A 16,893-nucleotide genomic window follows, 5' to 3' on the forward strand; every position below is an offset into this window, starting at 1 on the left:
AATACAGTGAATAATAACATTATATATCAACGATATTTCTTTCATTGTTTTCACAGAATTTACTTCGTGTATAAACCTATAGTTATTTAAGTAAAGTTCAGTTTTAGAGTCCTTGCTATACGAGAGGTAACTTGCACTACGCGATGAGCGACCAGAAAATAAAACAGGATTTAGCCAACGGGAATTCAAACATTGAAATGCAGAATACGTACGTGAATGGCGGGCAAGCTGATTTTGACATTAGAATTCAAACTGACTTCAGCAACGGAGTCAGCAACAAAGCGTTTGAAGATGTCGATCTTGGGACAAAGGGCGACTTAAAGGTGAAAGATGTTGAGGGATCTTCTGAGGAAGATGGAGGATTTGACATCGGCATGGGCCCTCACATTTCGCAGGAAGAAAAGGGAGGAAGACCGGCGTGGGATAACCAGGTTCAGTTCCTCCTCGCATGCATAGCCTACGCTGTCGGGCTGGGAAATATATGGCGGTTTCCCTACTTAGCACAGACGTACGGTGGAGGTATAGCAAAAAATTGTATCTTTAATTTTAGTTTCATAACTTTTATATTTTGATGGTAACTAAAAATCTTTGTACTTAAGAAATAAATTCGCTAATGTATTCACTTTGTGGCTATATTCGGAAACAATTCTCCATCAAATTGATTTTCAAGATTTATAAAACCTATTCTATTTTAGTTTCATTTTTCAAATGATCTGGGCACGTTATCTACAGTATCAAACCGAAACAAAGAGAAAATAAAATGTTCTGATCTAAGCTTCCTATATTTGCTTTATCTTTACTCAGGCGCTTTCATCATTCCTTACATCATCATGCTTGTATTTGAGGGAGTACCTCTTTTCCTCCTCGAGCTTGCTGTGGGGCAACGTTTACGTTTAGGGGCTATTGGAGCGTGGTCAACGTTTCACCCTTATCTAGTGGGAATTGGGGTTGGTAGCATGGTCGTTTCCTTTATGGTTGGCCTCTACTATAACACCATCATTGCCTGGTGCTTTTGGTACATTTGCAACTCATTTACGGTACGTTTAAGACACAAACATAGAAGAAAGCTTTATAACTTTATAACTTCATATAAACTTTAACCTTTATAACCTTTGACCTTTATAACTTTACAACTTTTTAAAATATTATCGTTGTTTTAAAATGTATATCTATAAAACATTAAATACTAACAAGAATCTGTGTGGCGTTTAGGATCCACTGCCATATGCCACTTGCCCACTGACCGACAACAACACAGCTTATGTTCAAGAGTGTGCTGAAGCCGGCACCACAAGTTATTTCTGGTACCGCGATACCCTCAATGTTTCTCCTACCATTGATGAAACCGGGGGTCTGGTCTGGTGGGTTGTCGTCTGCCTGATTTTGGCCTGGACTGTAATCTGGGTGACCATGATTAAAGGAATTGAAAGCTCGGGCAAGGTATTTTTTAGTACATTTTCACCGATATTTTGTTATTTCTTATAACTTGTTATATATAACTATCTTATATTAGTAACAGGACTTGTCTCTGTTGGTTTAAGGTAAACCAGTCTCACTGGAATACCACCTTGCCCTAACTTATACATAAGCCAATAAAATATTTTTTTCATTGCTTAGATACTGTTCATTCTTGATTTGATATCGGTGCTGTGTTCATTACGATGTACAATATATAGCTCTATATATATGTATCAGTGTCTTACTCGGTGTCTCATTATAGTACGAGCAATGGAAATTTTCCTGTCAATATGCTGTGTGTGGACGTTTACTATAAAAATGGCGACAGTGTTTTTAAAATGAATATCTTTCTTGCGGAGCTAATGGAAGTTTTTGACCTATATTTAGCCGTGCTGAGGTTTTGTAGTCTTATTTTTTCAGTGGTCGTTAAATATTGTTTCAAGTAAAGTACATTAGTCAACATTGTTTCCAGCAGAATGACTTTGCAAAATCAGGCACCATTAATCATCAATAAAAACGTGATTTAACGCTTAAGCAAACCTTCAAAAAATCTTTTTTTCAAATATCCCAGAAATATCTTTCAATGTTTGCAAAACGGAAGCTTTTGCTTACGCAACCAAGTTGCATAAAAGCAGAATAATACCAGTGGCGTAACTAGAAAAAATATTTGGGGGGGGAGTGGGGCCAAATGTTTAATGAGCTCAAGGGAACTACAAAGTGTTTGTATTAAGACACAGCCACCTGATGTAGAAGCCTATAGACACAAAAATTTGGGGAGGGGGGCATGGCCCCTTCCGCCCGCCCCCCTCGGCTTACGCCTATGAATAATACACGAACGTATTGGGATACATTGGCAGATAATCATAGTTTGTTACTTTGCTACATTTTCCCAATGATATCAGAAAGCGTGTTTACCCCATACCTCGTGCAGTTTGTTAAGGACTGCAGTTTGACGACATCAGCCAGTCCTGATTACCGAGTTGTTTGTGTACTATCTTTTATCCAATGCCTTACGCTTTGTCTTTTTCTCTCAGGTTATGTACGTCACGGCTACTTTTCCTTATCTGGTCCTTTTCATTTTCCTTGTGCGGGGATTAACGTTGAGAGGTTCATCTGAAGGTGTGAGCTATCTTTTTACTCCGGATGTAAGTATTACAACATTTTTTACAATTCGCTTGGTGTCGCAATAGAGACAGTTTAAGTCATCAAAGTAAGTAATTTAACTAAGCCAGCATATTAAAAACGTGGAATAAACGTCGAAATCTGATAATACTACGGACGTGAATTGGAAAATTTAGCAACTTTACGTAGAAGAGTACAGTAGTAAATTCAAACGTTTTGCCTGCGATGGATTTATAGGTTAGCCATTTGTTCGACCTACGACTTTAAGGTTGCTTAAAACGAATAAAAGCCTTTGCGTGGACTTGTTAAATATTTAGCGGTAAATTTCGATGAGAGGTTGCATAAGTGGAAAAGTAAGTTTGCCTTACAATTGCGCTGTTTGAAGAATAATCTTTCAGCAAACATTCAGTACTTTTCCAAAGACATGCAGTATTTTTCCATGACGTGGTAACCGTTATTGAATTGTGATGGCGTGTCATACGTTAATAATTAGCCAAAACACAACTATTCGTAAACAGACAACAGCGACGTACCACGTGACCTGACCAACCAACTCTCGTCAAAGACGATGATTGATGACAACGACAGTGTTCTATAAAAATTTAAGAAAAGTCCCTGACAGTTGGTATGCCAACGTTTTCAAGGTGCTGTAAAATTTCATTTTCATTTCAGATTAACGTTTTATCTAATCCAAATGTTTGGTTGGACGCCGCCACACAAATCTTCTTCTCGCTTGGCCTGGGCTTTGGTGGCGTCATTGCTTTTGCCAGTTACAACCCGAAGAAACAAGATTGCCAAAGGGACGCGATCATTATTGCACTCACTAATTCCTTTACGTCCATTTTTGCTTCCATCGTGATATTTGCCGTGTTGGGCTACAAAGCCACTGTCCAGTATGAGACATGCTTAGACGGGTGAGATCTTTTTCACTTGAAATTTTTTTCTAAAATTATATGATATTTAAGTAAAACATCTCAATACCTGAGGACGGCGATTTATAGTTTTAGAGTTAGTTTACAGTATAAGTTTACAATAACTTTACAATAGGGTTATACACATAATTTCTTACTTTATGAAGATCCTTTGTTAGGAAAGGTATCTGTATTAAGACTGTGACATTATTAACCAACCCTTCATCACCCTACACAGTGAAATTTGTGTCTATTGCAGTAACATTGAAATCCTGCTAAACGCCTATGATCTTCCTGAGGGTAACATTACTTATGATAACTACGACGAAGAAGTGATTGCTCTGAATGGGAGCACAAATTGGGAAAATCAAGCAGTCTACGTAGAATCATTGAATTTAAGTGACAAATGCGACCTTCAAGCAATTCTAAGTGAGGTAAGATTATACGATAGGGTTATCTCACTATTACTCTCTATTCTTTACACACAAACACACACACATGCGCATATGCCCAGATCTTTACTTATCGCTTTGATAATATTTTCACATTAATTTTTTAGGCTTCTCAAGGCACCGGCTTAGCCTTTATCGTTTTTACGGAAGCAATCATCAATATGCCCGGAAGTCCTGTGTGGTCGGTTCTTTTCTTTCTCATGCTCTTGTCTCTCGGACTTGGATCAATGTTTGGAACTGTAGAAGGAGTAGTTACACCTTTGTTTGACCTTGGTTTGAAAATACCAAAGCCGGTATTAACTGGTATGTTGTATTATCATTTGAGAATGCATGCAAGTGTTAAGGTACCTGTGCCTAATAAGGCCCGGTCGCTAATAAGGCCCATTGCTCATATTTCGCAAACCGGTGCAAATAAATGAAAAATTTTATCCCTATAAAAAAACTAATATAAATTCATGATGATTTACCAGATTTCATCCTTGTCACGTGATCAACCGATTCGCTTGAGCACAACAAAAATTTGATATTTGCAGTTAAGTTGGTTTTGTTAATTTAGAAAAAAAGTAAGTGAGAATTTGGCCGGTTAAATGAACTGCTGTCAGCCGGCTGAAGTTTTCATGTAACAACGTTTTTTTGCTAAAATTTTCTGATAATAAAAATGTGACATTTTTTTCGTGGATGCCGTGGATGCATGCCGGTGACCCCCCCGCCTGCTGCACCTATGCTGATGGGTCGCATTCCTTTAAGTTTTCAACCCACGTTTGTTGGTCGTTGTCTTACACAAATTGGTGGTTGCTGTCTTGTTTTATTTGCTTAATACGATTTTTCAGCTATGTTTTGAAGCAAAATACTCACAAAATTGGTGGGCCTTATTAGGAGCCTATGCTCCTAACAAGGGCCATTTTTCGGAATTTTTAATTTCTTTATAAAAAATTTTTGGGGGGTTGTCAGGTATTGTGGTTTTAATATGTTGTAGTCATATACTCTCACCAATAGAATACGATTTTTCAGTCTATTCTCATTTGTGGTTCTTGAGTTATTTTCAAAAAAGTGTTAGGTGGGCCTTATTTGGTACAGGTACCTTATTCAAAATGGTTTACCAACTACACTACGGCACTTAAGAGAGGTTGTTAAGTTTATTACTGTGCATATTTTTCCCGTATAGGATTGGTATGTCTGGTCTCCTGTGTAATTGGGTTGATGTTTTGCACTCGATCCGGGAACTACTGGTTGGATATCTTCAATTCTTATGCTGGTTCCATACCACTGCTGGTTATTGCTTTCTTCGAAATCACCGTAGTTTGTTGGGCATATGGCATTAAAAAGTAAGTCAATTCAAATATGTTTATTTCAGCTTAACTTTTTTTTTAAAACGTTTAGGCAACAAATCGTCTAAAGTTTCTAAACCTAAGCCTTTTTCCAACATGACGTGATTTAGGCCTAATTGGCGTTGGCCTATATCAGTTTTGACAGAGACCTTGAATGGATGTACGGTGCGCCCAAGACTATTCCAGGGTGGTGCTTGCATTACTATTTCCGCGCTTGCTGGCTTGTCATCTCTCCCGTCATCCTTCTGGTCGTGCTAGGAGCCTACATTTATACGACTGCAGCAAGCACGCTGACCTATGATGGATGGAACAGCGACGTAAATATTTAGAGTAGATTTAGGATTAATAAGAGCAACAGATATACAGTATTATATAGTTAGCTTTCTTTTTTGGTTTTGGAAAAGTTTTTTAACTTTCTCCCGAAGAAATATTTCTATAATTTCCATTTTTTGCCTTTGCTTGTTTTGGTTGTTTTGTTTCCTTAACAAAATCTTTACAATCATTTTGTTTTCAGAAAAATAACCTAAAAAATCAAATTGTAAGGGAGCACACACATTACTGACCACTTTATTATCATTTAAAGGGCACTACGACCGAAGGGCTGGAGTATCCTTGGTTTGCGACGATGGTGATCATTTTGCTTCTTATTCTTCCCATTGTTTGGATTCCCATTATTTGGGTATTCCGTGTCATCAAGCAAAACTTTTTCAGCAGAGAAAATATGGAAGGTATCCTAATTGAGAAGAAATGGAAGGATAGTTTGAGCGAGCTTTGCTTTTGCATATTGTACATATTGTACTAAACATCCTGTTTTGTGCCACATTATTTTGTATTATGTGGTGGAAAAAACTGTCCTCCTTTAAGGTGAACTGCTCGTACTTTTTCATTGTTTTTGTTTTATTTTTGGTGAAGTTAGTGCTGACTAAGATTTGAAAAGAACTTGGTGATGGTTTCTCGACTCTGTCTAGCAAAAATTGCCTCTGGTACACTTTTCTTGAATTGAAATAATAATGTAGGCCTAACTGACATTATATAGTGTTCTAGATGTTTTCTATCAAACTACTAACTTCATCGAGTACAGAAACTCTTTTCGTTAAAGATGATATAGAAATGTAAACGCAAATTTTCTAGATGTAAATCCAACAGCAAAAACAACTTTTCTTTTCGCCTTAAAGTTTTTCCTTTGTTTGTTCAAATGCATTTGCAAACACAGGCAAGTTTACCAAGCTTATCCATTATACAAGCTTACTTAAACCTTTTAGTTATCACACTTATTCAACAATAAGACTTCTTTTTTTATGGTTTCTGATTTTCCAAAGAACAACAGTAGTTTATACATCAGATGTAAAAGATATATACCTCTAAAAATAAACTTTCAAACCTATAAAAACAAACTTTACTTGGTGTGGTAAACGACGTGGAATTTTTTGGTTTTTATGCAATCACTTTTATTGTTAACCTAACTTATACAATGAACGATTTTTAGTAGTTTATTTTCGATCCTTTGTTTTGATACTTTTAATTCTTTGGGTTTTACAATTACTGTATTTGAAATGTTTACTTACGTTTTTCTATACGTATTTGCTCTCGTTAATTTTTATTGTATTCTGACATCCGTTTATCACGTCATTAAAGAACACCTGCAAATTTGCTACATACTGTGATGCTGAGTGTTGGGCCACCTAATAAGGTACCTAATATTATGAGTGAAAGAAAAATCTTACTCATGATAGTAAGTATATTAGAAAATAGAAAACACCATCACTAACCTATATTATTGGAAATTTTCAAGTTGATGATTGATGAATTAACATTTTGTTATTCAGTTATTTGCTACGGAGTCATAGCCTGTGTTTGATGAACTTATTCATAGCGGACCATTACGTATAACCTTGTTACGATAATTGTTTACGAAGTACAAGACAATCTACGAATAACCCGTTGTACTTACAGTAGCACAACAACACGATTTTGCGGCTACGTGACAAACCTTTTCCAGCAACCTATTTGTCATAATTGTACCAAGATGACAAATATCATTTTGTTTGAACTTATCACACAGGAATGGGGGAAGAAATTTAAAGTTCAAAGGTACAGACAAACGTTAAATAAAAAGCAATTTGTAAATTCAGTTAATTAAACTTAAATTATTCAACACATGCAACACAATTAACTATACGTGTGTACAATGTAACCTTAAAATAATAAATGTTACTTTAATATATATATCCAGACATGAAACTAAGAGTTAACTTTAGAGACAAATGTCCAACGGATCTGAACAAATACGTAAGCCTCCGAGGAAATGTAAACAAACACATCATTTAGCTGTTGCTGTAAACATCTTCAGCGATGTTACAGCGCAGGCTACATATTCTACAGTATTTGCAAACTGGAACATAAATACAGAAAGTAGCTAAAGTCTTGTTTATACTCAACAATCTTGTTTCAGCGTTCTTTAAAGCTCCACTGAAAACCTTCCTTCTGCTGAAATATCAAATGCATTGCGGTGTTCAGAATAGAGCTGCGTCTATAAATAAGCCTAGTTTATTTGAAAAATCAATTAAATAGCCTGTTGCAAGACAGCTAATGTTACTTGGGTTTACTTCCATATGCTTAAAACTCCATAAACAGAATTTTTGTTTTTAAACTTTGCGTCGAATACAGTATGTTCCGCTTTGTTTTCGAGTTTGATAAAGACTGCAAATATTTACCACCCTCCTATCCGATATAACTATAAACCTCCATATAAAAAGTTAATGTTACCATGAACAATGAAACCACGGATGTAAGAGGAGTGTGAACTGTATTTACAATAGATGCTCAATCAATCAAAGATTATATTATATAAAAAGATTAAAAGTTGGTTTAACTCTTTGTTTGCGTCTTGTATAAAAGGTAGTCATGAAAACCGGGTAAACACACTTTTCTTGGGGTTCTCCAACTTTATCTTGATAAATGCTGTTATAAAGAAGAATCGCTTTCTCATTGAGGCAATGGAGTGATTTTAACTGATATTGGTTTCCGTGAAAGGCAGTTTTTAATATTGCGAGTAGTATTTTATTTCACTTTTCTTGGAAACTTTTCTTTTTCTCAAACTTGTTTTCGTTTGGTTGTTTCATCTTAAAAAAAAGATAAATTTAACTTTGCCATTATAAAACTGTATATTTTCAGGTTTGCCTTACTTAGTTACGGTAGCAATACAAGGAGGTCTTACAAATCATGTTAACAAGAGCAACATAGTTGACATCGCTCGAAGCTACTGAGTGACATCACTTGGTGAAGCATTAAACAAGGAGATAACAAAAATAATATTAAAATATTAGACCGGAATTGCAAAGTTAACTCTTAAATATAAGGATAAAAATCAGTTATGTAATATAGACTGAAAGCTCCGTAGTTGTGGGGTATTTAACAAATTTTGAGTTTTGGTTTTTACATAATATATAAATCAAGATGCTGTCTTATAAGAAATGAATAAGAAATACGCTCCCTAATAAAGATAGTTAACTATTTTCTGAAATTTTTCAAGAGCCAAGCATACATAGCAAACATAGCATTTGCAAGAAAAATTAATCTAAAACCTTAGTTCAAGCATGAACGAAGATGAAGAGCGGCCCCAGTGGGATAACAAGGCTCAGTTTCTTTTGACTTGTATCGGATTCGCCGTGGGTTTGGGCAATGTTTGGCGCTTTCCGTATCAACTACAAAGCAATGGCGGGGGTAAGTATAAAGAAACTTCATTGATTTGTCTTACCTTTAGATATGTTGGGCAAACAGCTTGCAGTCAGCCATGATGGGAATGCGGTTTTATATCAAGAATAGCGTAATATCATCACCGGAATTAATTCAAAATTACCTGATTAACTCCAGCTAGACAATACCTGCATATTTTCCATACATATCTATAATTATACAGTGTTGATCTAGATTCTTTGATGAAAATGTAATATGTACGACCGTCATGGTACTTTCAGGTGCCTTTCTTATCCCCTACTTGATCATGCTGGTATTTGAGGGAATTCCTCTACTGTACGTGGAGCTCACCGTTGGTCAGTGGTTGCGAAAGGGTAGCATGGGAGCTTGGATAAAGATAAACCCCTTTCTGAAAGGCAAGTAAAATATGTGCACAGTTATCAAATATTTGAGACGCACAGAGAAATTTGAAAGAAATCTATTCGGCAAGGAAGAATTACAAAATATGTTGTCGGCTTTATTTTCAAATTTTAAAATTTAAATTGCTTTCAATTTACAAGCATAAAGCAAACGAATATATTTGTTCAGTTCTTCTCTTAAATGAGATACATTCTTTGTAAGAGCTGTACAAGCTTCTTCATAAGTCACGTTTTAAATCCAATCGCACTTTTCAAATTGACTACAATTGGACTACAACAATGCACTATACAATTTTGTGGTCAAATTGGTTAGGAAAACGCCTGAACCAATTCAGATCTAAAAAAAGCAATTCACGTATATAAAAGCATTTATTTTGCTAACCTTTGTGTACATAGGTCTTTTGCATAATAAAAAATATTTAGAAAAAAATGTAGCACAGTTTAAAATTTAAATTTAAAAAAGTACGCTTTACATAAGCTTATGTACAAGTATTTATTTCGTTAAACTTTTTGTATAGGTCTTGGAATTTGCAGTCTCTTTGTATCGTTTTTAGTCGGCATGTACTACAACACAATCATAGCGTGGTGCTTGTATTACTTGTGTAACTCTTTCCAGGTAACAAACTTTTACATTTTATCCTCTACTTCCTACACAGGAAACTGCCTGGCGTCACGCGTAGACAGATTATAAATATCGTTAAAAGTCTTTGTTTAAAAAACTCACCTGATGATCAAATGAACCATTGACTTTGTTTTTTGCTTTCATGTTTTCATGCTTTCATGCTTGCCGTTCATGCTTTGCTTTATAATTTCCTTTCTATTATGTTTTCCAATCTGAAATGTAAAGTTTAAATTACACTTGATTAAGAAAGTTATGATTAAACGTCTATTGAACAAAACTAACCTGCTGCTCAGGATCCACTTCCATGGAAGAGTTGTCCTGTTGTAAACGGAACCTCCTATATAACGGAATGTCAGAAGAGCTCATCTTCGGAGTACTTCTGGTATCGGGAAACTTTACATATCACATCCAGCATTGAAGTCTCTGGAGGAATTCAAACCCATCTACTTGCGACTATGATCCTTGCGTGGATGATAGTGGCTCTTTGTCTCATCAAGGGAATAGCGTCTTCTGGAAAGGTGAAGCCGTTTTTTGCCATAGGAACAAAACTTCAAAGTTTTCTGTTTACAATTATCATGACCATTTTTTATCATGTTTTAATGCTACTATTTACAACGTTTTATAAGAGAAAATACGGGATAGTGTATAACATAGTGTACTGTACATAAGCAGAGCTTACTGTTGTAAAATAATTATTCAGAATTCAAAAAGTGTTTGGTTGGCCGTTGTTTTGTTAGGGCAAAGTGCAAGGTGCAAAGTGCAAAGTGCAAAGTGCAAATAACCTACAGCACATGTGTAAATGCACCTGCAGCATCACAGCGTTATTTTGTTTACGAGCCGATTTAAACATGCGAAACACGCCAAAAGTGCATCTACCTTTATAAGAGTTTATTGTTCTCAGCATTTCATAAAACGAAAACGATGTTAGCCAATACTCTATTATGTTACTCTGCAAAATCAGTTTTGTTGGTGGTAAGTTGGTGTGAGACCAAAATGTGATCACAAGTGCTTGGTATCACCATACAGTGGATACTGCAATTACAAGTATATTGGTGCAAAATTGTTTTACATATGCTGCTACTTTGTTATCAATTTGTTTTATCCTTGGACTTAGAATTCTTTCCATTTGCATCCATAGGTCGTTTACGTGACAGCGACCTTTCCATATCTCGTTTTGTTTTGTTTCCTGGTTCGTGGCGTCACATTGCGAGGAGCATCGACCGGTTTGCGTTACTTGTTCAACCCCAAGGTGAGACTGGTTTCTTTTTTCTTGCTCAAATTCGCTTTTTTGTTTTCTGTTTGCTTCTTCGAGTTCTTTTATCATTGCTGTGTAAAAGGGTGTTTCGAAAGGAAGTGATAATCTGATACTTGCAATGACCTAAAAGAAACAGCGCAAAATCTTTACGACTATCACAAACAAAAAGATTTGACGTAACAGCATTAAACTTTTAAGGTTGATGATTCAGCTGCTTTTTTGGTTTTGTCGGAAGGGATCGTAAATGTACGGTTAAATGTTTGGGGTTACTGACACGACAAACACTTCTTCTTAAAAAAATCATTTAGTTTATAACTTTGTCAAGCTAAAGCGCTCTTTTGAATGCGTATACTTTTTCTTATTCTTTATTGTTTTAAGCTGTCTAGTCTACAACATAAATTGTTGTACTATGTACGTATAAAGTTTGCTAATTGTCACTTTCACAACCGTAATGTAGACAATATTTTTAACGTTAATGCTTCACTTGTTTGCTTGTTGCCGTCGATCGAATGTGTATTGTTAAAAATTTCATACGGTTGCTATCAAAGCAACATGGGCTTGGATCATATTTATTTTCAGGTTGAACTGACATGTATCGGACACGAATACAAAAAACAAAACCCCTAAGAGCTTGTTTAAAACCTAAAAAGATCCAGAACATTTCTTGAAATTCGCTCAAGTTAAACTTCAATCCGTTTAAACCAGTGGTTCTCAAAGTGTGGTACGCGAGAGCTTTTTAAGTGGTACCGCGTACCGCTGAACATGATTTTCGATGTGCTGTGAGTAATGTGTTGCCCCGGATAGACAAGCTTGTGCAGAAGAAACAGTTGCTTCTATCAAATTAAATTGTGTTTTCTTGCTATTCATTGGTGTTATGGTATAGTAATAACGGTAATAACTAATAAATACCGGTACATTTGAGTAAAATAAGTCATTCAGGAGCCAGGTGGTACGCAGTGTAGCAAAAAAAACGAATGAGTGGTACGCGATCGCAAAAAGTTTGAGAAACACTGGTTTAAACGATCATTCTCAAAGTTTCAGTTACTGTTTCCTAAACGCTTCACATAAAGTTTTGTTCTCACCAAATATGCCCCAAAGGGTTTTCGGGCATTGAATGCGTATTTGCGTATGTCACGCGAAATCTTCAGTTGCTCAAACACATTCCTCTTTGTGGCATATCCAAATTTTTGCTATCTTTAATGCTTCAATAGTTTGAGGGTAGCTCTGGTACACATTATCCTTGATATATTTGTTATAAGAAAACGTAGAATTAATTGCACAATGAACTTATATGCGGTATGTAGTACGTAGGTTACTTTGCACATGTATCAACATACTTGTAGTAAAATAGATGTACCAATTCAGAGAAAAATGTATAATAATAAATTTATGTCAAATGTACTGTATAATAATTGCAAAAATATATTATAATTCCAAGGTTGAACTGCTGAGCGATCCACAAATATGGCTCACTGCTTCAACTCAGATCTTTTTCTCTTTGAGTTTGGCCTTCGGAGGAATGATCGCTTTCTCAAGTTACAACCCAAAGGACAGTGACGTGGAAGTGGACACACTGATCGTCTGTGTCACCAACAGCGTCACTAGTTTACTGGCGAGCGTTGTGATCTTTGCAGTACTCGGGTTCAAAGCCACAGTTGATTATGAAACTTGCGTGGAAGGGTAAGCGATTGATGACCTTTTATTAGTTTTCTTTGTTGTCAGTGTATACGTGCTGGTATTTGTATGAAAAATCTGAGTTCAAACTTGGAATGGAGCTTTGTTTTTATTATGGTGTAATACTTTATCATACATTAGTGTATAAATTAACTTTATCCCACTTATTGTAGTATATGACTTTAGGCAGTCTGATATTCGTAATTAGCAAAAACATGTAATAAAACACAGCAAGAAACTGATGGTCTAGAGCAGGGGTTCTTAACCTGTGGGTAATTACCCACTAGTGGGGAATTTGAGGATTTCAAGTGGGTAACGAAACACAATGTTAAATCTGGAATCAGATTTGCGTTGTGCAATCTCAAAAATAGAGCCTGACATTGACTCGATCGTCGCTGAAAAGCAAGAAAAAAAATCGCATTGACGTTGTTTGAAACTACGTAAACGTTCTTTAATGCTATTCTTCTCATTGAAATTGTTCTTTTTGTTAAATACCATTGTGCTTTGGGATATATCACACAGGTCACAAGGATTCATTTTGATTTTTCAGTCAGTTTTAAAAGTATGTGGGGAATATAGGTTTATTAAGTAGCGGAAGTGGGTAATGAAAAGAAAAAGGTTAAGAACCCCTGGTCTAGAGTCTATACTCTAGTCTAACTGAGTTACAGAGTTGTTGGCCCAAATTAGCTATACTTGAGCCTAATAATGTCGAAATCGCAGAAACCTATTCAAAGATTCTGCAGAAGATATTTAATGAAATACCTGTGGTTAAAGTACGATGAACAGTCTGACAAACTTTCCATTTAAACGTGCTCGCTAAACAGTCTACAATAGAAAAGCAAACATCAGGTTGTTTGCTGTCTCATGCTCGTATAAAACCAGGAACTATAGGTCAATACATCTTCACTGACTACCAAAGAAGCGTTAGTCCGACTTTCAACTGCTACCGTAAATTACCAGACATAAGATGTCTACTTTAAACTCATTAATATAGTTTTCAAAAGTGGAACATTGTTTGTTGCTTTAATTTGAAGTACAACAAAAGAGATGTGTAAGGCATACAGAACTACTTCCTTAATATGTTTAAACCTTGTTTTAAGCCAAAAAAATTGTTTAGGAACATTCAAACGCTACTGGATTTTCACGATCTACCGGAAGCCAGCATCACAGTAGACACGTATGATACTTTCCTCATCGAAAGATACGGAAGTTATTTTGGTGGAATTGCTGAACGTGGATTGAATAACTGTTCGGTCGAGGCCAATCTAGACGATGTAAGTGTATGAAAAAGTGAAGTACACACATCGTCCCTTTCCACAGAGGGTTTCGAATAAGAAGGAAATTTACGATTATAATTATAATATACCAGTAGTACAAAGCTTAAGCGATCAAGTAAAAAAAGCTTTAACCGATAAATACAATCCAAAGAGAGGCTAAATATAGGCCCAAGATATTTGTAATGTCTGCCATAAGCCATAAGAATAGTCTCGTTTCGGAAGCATGTTTCTAGGTTAGCTGTTAAATATTGTACATTCACCGTAAAAGCTTCAAAACTTGAAATAAATTTTGTCTACTCCAGGGGGTTTCTGGAACTGGATTAGCATTTATCGTCTTTGCTGACGCAATCCTAGAGATGCCGGGATCACCTATCTGGGCAATCCTTTTCTTCCTCATGCTCCTGACTCTCGGTCTTGACTCCATGTTTGGGAACATCGAGGGCGTCCTGACTCCTTTAAACGACATCGGACTTACAAAGAAATATAGGAACGAATTTGTCGTTGGTATGTGGTATTTTTTTCACCAGTGCGTTTAAACATTTTCGGGAAAAGGAGCTTGCCTATATAGTGTTTTTTTTGGTGTTTCAAAAATTTAGGGATTCTTTTTTATATGTTTTGTAAATAATTTTCTTTCTTTAAATAACAATTATTGACATTTAGTTATCAACATATTTGCAGTTGGAATTGTTCTGGTGTCCTTTCTTGTTTCACTGACGTTTATTCAAGGCTCGGGAAACTACTGGCTTGATGTCTTCGATAAATACGCGGGTTCGATTCCTCTGCTCATCATTGCATTCTTCGAGCTGATTGCTGTTGGATGGATTTACAGATACGACCGGTATAAGTAGACCTATCGTCAGTTTTTAAGAACAGTTAAAATTTTAATTTAATAACTCTTTCTTCTCTGATATATTCGGTTTTGGCTTGATAAAACTTCGATAAAAAATAAAATTAAACCGGTGTAATAAAAAGCTGTTTACAGTCGTTCATTTTTCTCAAGAAAGGTCAAATTAATGGAAATTATAAAAAGTTTTGTATAACGCTTGTAGTAGCTGATGTACTTAACTGATTCACTATTGATTAACAACTATGAGTAGCAATTCATTTGTTGGCCCTAGTTAACCGGTTCTTGTTTTTTTTTCAGATTCAACAACGAACTCAGCAAGTTTTTAAAACCACGAGACAATTTGTTTCGAAAAGCTCTGTACTGGTTTTGGTGGGCTACAGTTCCTATTATAAGCCCCATACTGCTGCTTGCTGTTTTTATTTATTATATTTATGACAGCATAATTACTCCTTTAAAGTATGATGCTTGGCAAGAAAACTTGGTAAGAGAATGTAGCAAAATGAGACGTTAAAATATATATCTTCTTCTTTTCCTTCCTGTTTATGGTAGTTAATTTAAAAAATGACATTAACCGGATAATACATCCGGCCAAGTTCAATAACTGAGACTTTCATGATAGCGAAATATATCATCGTCAAGTTTAAGTCACATGAAAGCTTTTTTGGTCTGTTATTGAAGATTTTTATTCCTTGATTTTTATTATATTTCATATGCCTAAAACTGTATGTTATCATTTTTTTCATTGTTATTCGCATTTCAGTTCCACGCTTGTTCATTGCTCCTTTTTATGCTAGTTTTTATTTTACTTCAGGGGGACAACATATCTTTGAGCTATCCTGGATACGTCATTGCAATCAGCGTCATCATCACACTGATATGCACGATATGGATCCCATTGGGAGCAGTTGTGGAGCTCGTCAAGCGATTTTTCTGCGGCCATCAAACCGGAAGAGTTCTCAACGTTGGGGAAGTTGGGTACTCGGTAAAGGAAACGGGGCATTACAACTCTGGGTACGATCACAACCTAGCGGATCTTCCTCGCGCCGTGACGTCAGGGAACGACAACTTGCCGTATGATCCACCAGCAAATAAATTTCCTTACATTGATGACGATAACATCAGCAAAAAAGAGTAACTGACGTCATTAAGCAATGACGTCAAAAAGAATCTAGGACTGCAAAAGGACTTTAAGTTTTATCAGCATTAAATGTTTTTTACTGAATTAATTATGCTTATAAACGTGTTCAATCCACCACAATTAAACTAATTAATTAATTATTAATTATTAATTAAACGTGTAGTGTAAACTTGACAGTAATTGTTTTTGCCTATTTTTATATATTGTACAAAGATACAGAAAATCGAATTTCAAACTGTTAGCAAATTAAACAACTTGCGCTTGACATATTAATAAGCAATATAAACTATACAGTAATATAGAATAAAACAAGTTACGCCTAAGTTATTACTTCTTGCGATACATTTTGTTCATTAAAGTAGCAAACCATAAGATAACTATTTCTACATCTTTGACAATTTGGAAATCTGAATGTAAAAGGGACGATTTGTTTTTTAACATGTGAGAGATGTTGGGTATTATAAACTGCATGTCTTATTGTAATCACTTTATCAAATTTTATCAAATCAGCAAATTGGGTTATCAAATTTTCTTGAAACAAAAATTTGCCGGCCTCCGTATTTTTTCTTAGCAGTCGGAACATATGCCTCTGTTTGCAAACAATACCATTAAATACTGTATGCAAGAAAAAAATTGTGCTCAACAAAATATCACAAAGACAAACTATAACAGTTGAGAAGTTCTGCATTTTAAG

The 16,893-nt window shown here is 35.6% G+C and overlaps 2 protein-coding genes and 1 long non-coding RNA gene across 3 annotated transcripts; 2 read left to right on the forward strand and 1 right to left on the reverse strand.

Moving 5' to 3' along the window:
• The first annotated feature begins 37 nt into the window (after window positions 1-37).
• LOC143451767 (sodium-dependent neutral amino acid transporter B(0)AT3-like) lies at window positions 38-6,922 on the forward strand. Its single transcript, XM_076952494.1, has 10 exons — window positions 38-519; window positions 805-1,037; window positions 1,213-1,440; window positions 2,493-2,603; window positions 3,253-3,494; window positions 3,751-3,925; window positions 4,051-4,246; window positions 5,109-5,268; window positions 5,408-5,588; window positions 5,855-6,922. Exons 1-10 carry the CDS (start codon window positions 144-146, stop codon window positions 6,071-6,073), a joined length of 2,121 nt encoding a protein of 706 aa, XP_076808609.1. The 5' UTR covers window positions 38-143; the 3' UTR covers window positions 6,074-6,922.
• LOC143451770 (uncharacterized) lies at window positions 3,995-7,958 on the reverse strand. The gene is made up of 4 exons (XR_013114907.1): window positions 7,041-7,958; window positions 5,835-6,004; window positions 5,087-5,566; window positions 3,995-4,180 (listed from the first exon to the last, which is right to left on the reverse strand). It is a non-coding gene; the product is annotated as an uncharacterized LOC143451770 (long non-coding RNA).
• A 680-nt stretch (window positions 7,959-8,638) lies between these two features.
• On the forward strand, window positions 8,639-16,714 carry LOC143451768 (sodium-dependent neutral amino acid transporter B(0)AT3-like). Its single transcript, XM_076952495.1, has 11 exons — window positions 8,639-8,994; window positions 9,249-9,383; window positions 9,905-10,002; window positions 10,302-10,526; window positions 11,147-11,257; window positions 12,702-12,943; window positions 14,055-14,211; window positions 14,517-14,718; window positions 14,893-15,052; window positions 15,359-15,542; window positions 15,873-16,714. The coding sequence occupies exons 1-11, from the start codon at window positions 8,868-8,870 to the stop codon at window positions 16,194-16,196; spliced, it is 1,965 nt and encodes a 654-aa protein (XP_076808610.1). The 5' UTR covers window positions 8,639-8,867; the 3' UTR covers window positions 16,197-16,714.
• The last annotated feature ends 179 nt before the right edge of the window (window positions 16,715-16,893 follow it).

Source organism: Clavelina lepadiformis, chromosome 4, assembly GCF_947623445.1.
Source record: "Clavelina lepadiformis chromosome 4, kaClaLepa1.1, whole genome shotgun sequence".
Taxonomy (NCBI): domain Eukaryota; kingdom Metazoa; phylum Chordata; class Ascidiacea; order Aplousobranchia; family Clavelinidae; genus Clavelina; species Clavelina lepadiformis.

Excerpts from the sequence above, each read along its gene's own strand:
- LOC143451767 (XM_076952494.1), top strand. The coding sequence starts at position 144 with ATGAGCGACCAGAAAATAAAACAGGATTTAGCCAACGGGAATTCAAAC. Across the intron at positions 1,441-2,492 it reads GAATTGAAAGCTCGGGCAAG|GTTATGTACGTCACGGCTAC; the intron begins GTATTTTTTAGT and ends TTTTTCTCTCAG. Across the intron at positions 5,589-5,854 it reads ATGATGGATGGAACAGCGAC|GGCACTACGACCGAAGGGCT; the intron begins GTAAATATTTAG and ends TATCATTTAAAG.
- LOC143451768 (XM_076952495.1), top strand. The coding sequence starts at position 8,868 with ATGAACGAAGATGAAGAGCGGCCCCAGTGGGATAACAAGGCTCAGTTT. Across the intron at positions 11,258-12,701 it reads GTTACTTGTTCAACCCCAAG|GTTGAACTGCTGAGCGATCC; the intron begins GTGAGACTGGTT and ends TATAATTCCAAG. Across the intron at positions 15,543-15,872 it reads ATGCTTGGCAAGAAAACTTG|GGGGACAACATATCTTTGAG; the intron begins GTAAGAGAATGT and ends ATTTTACTTCAG.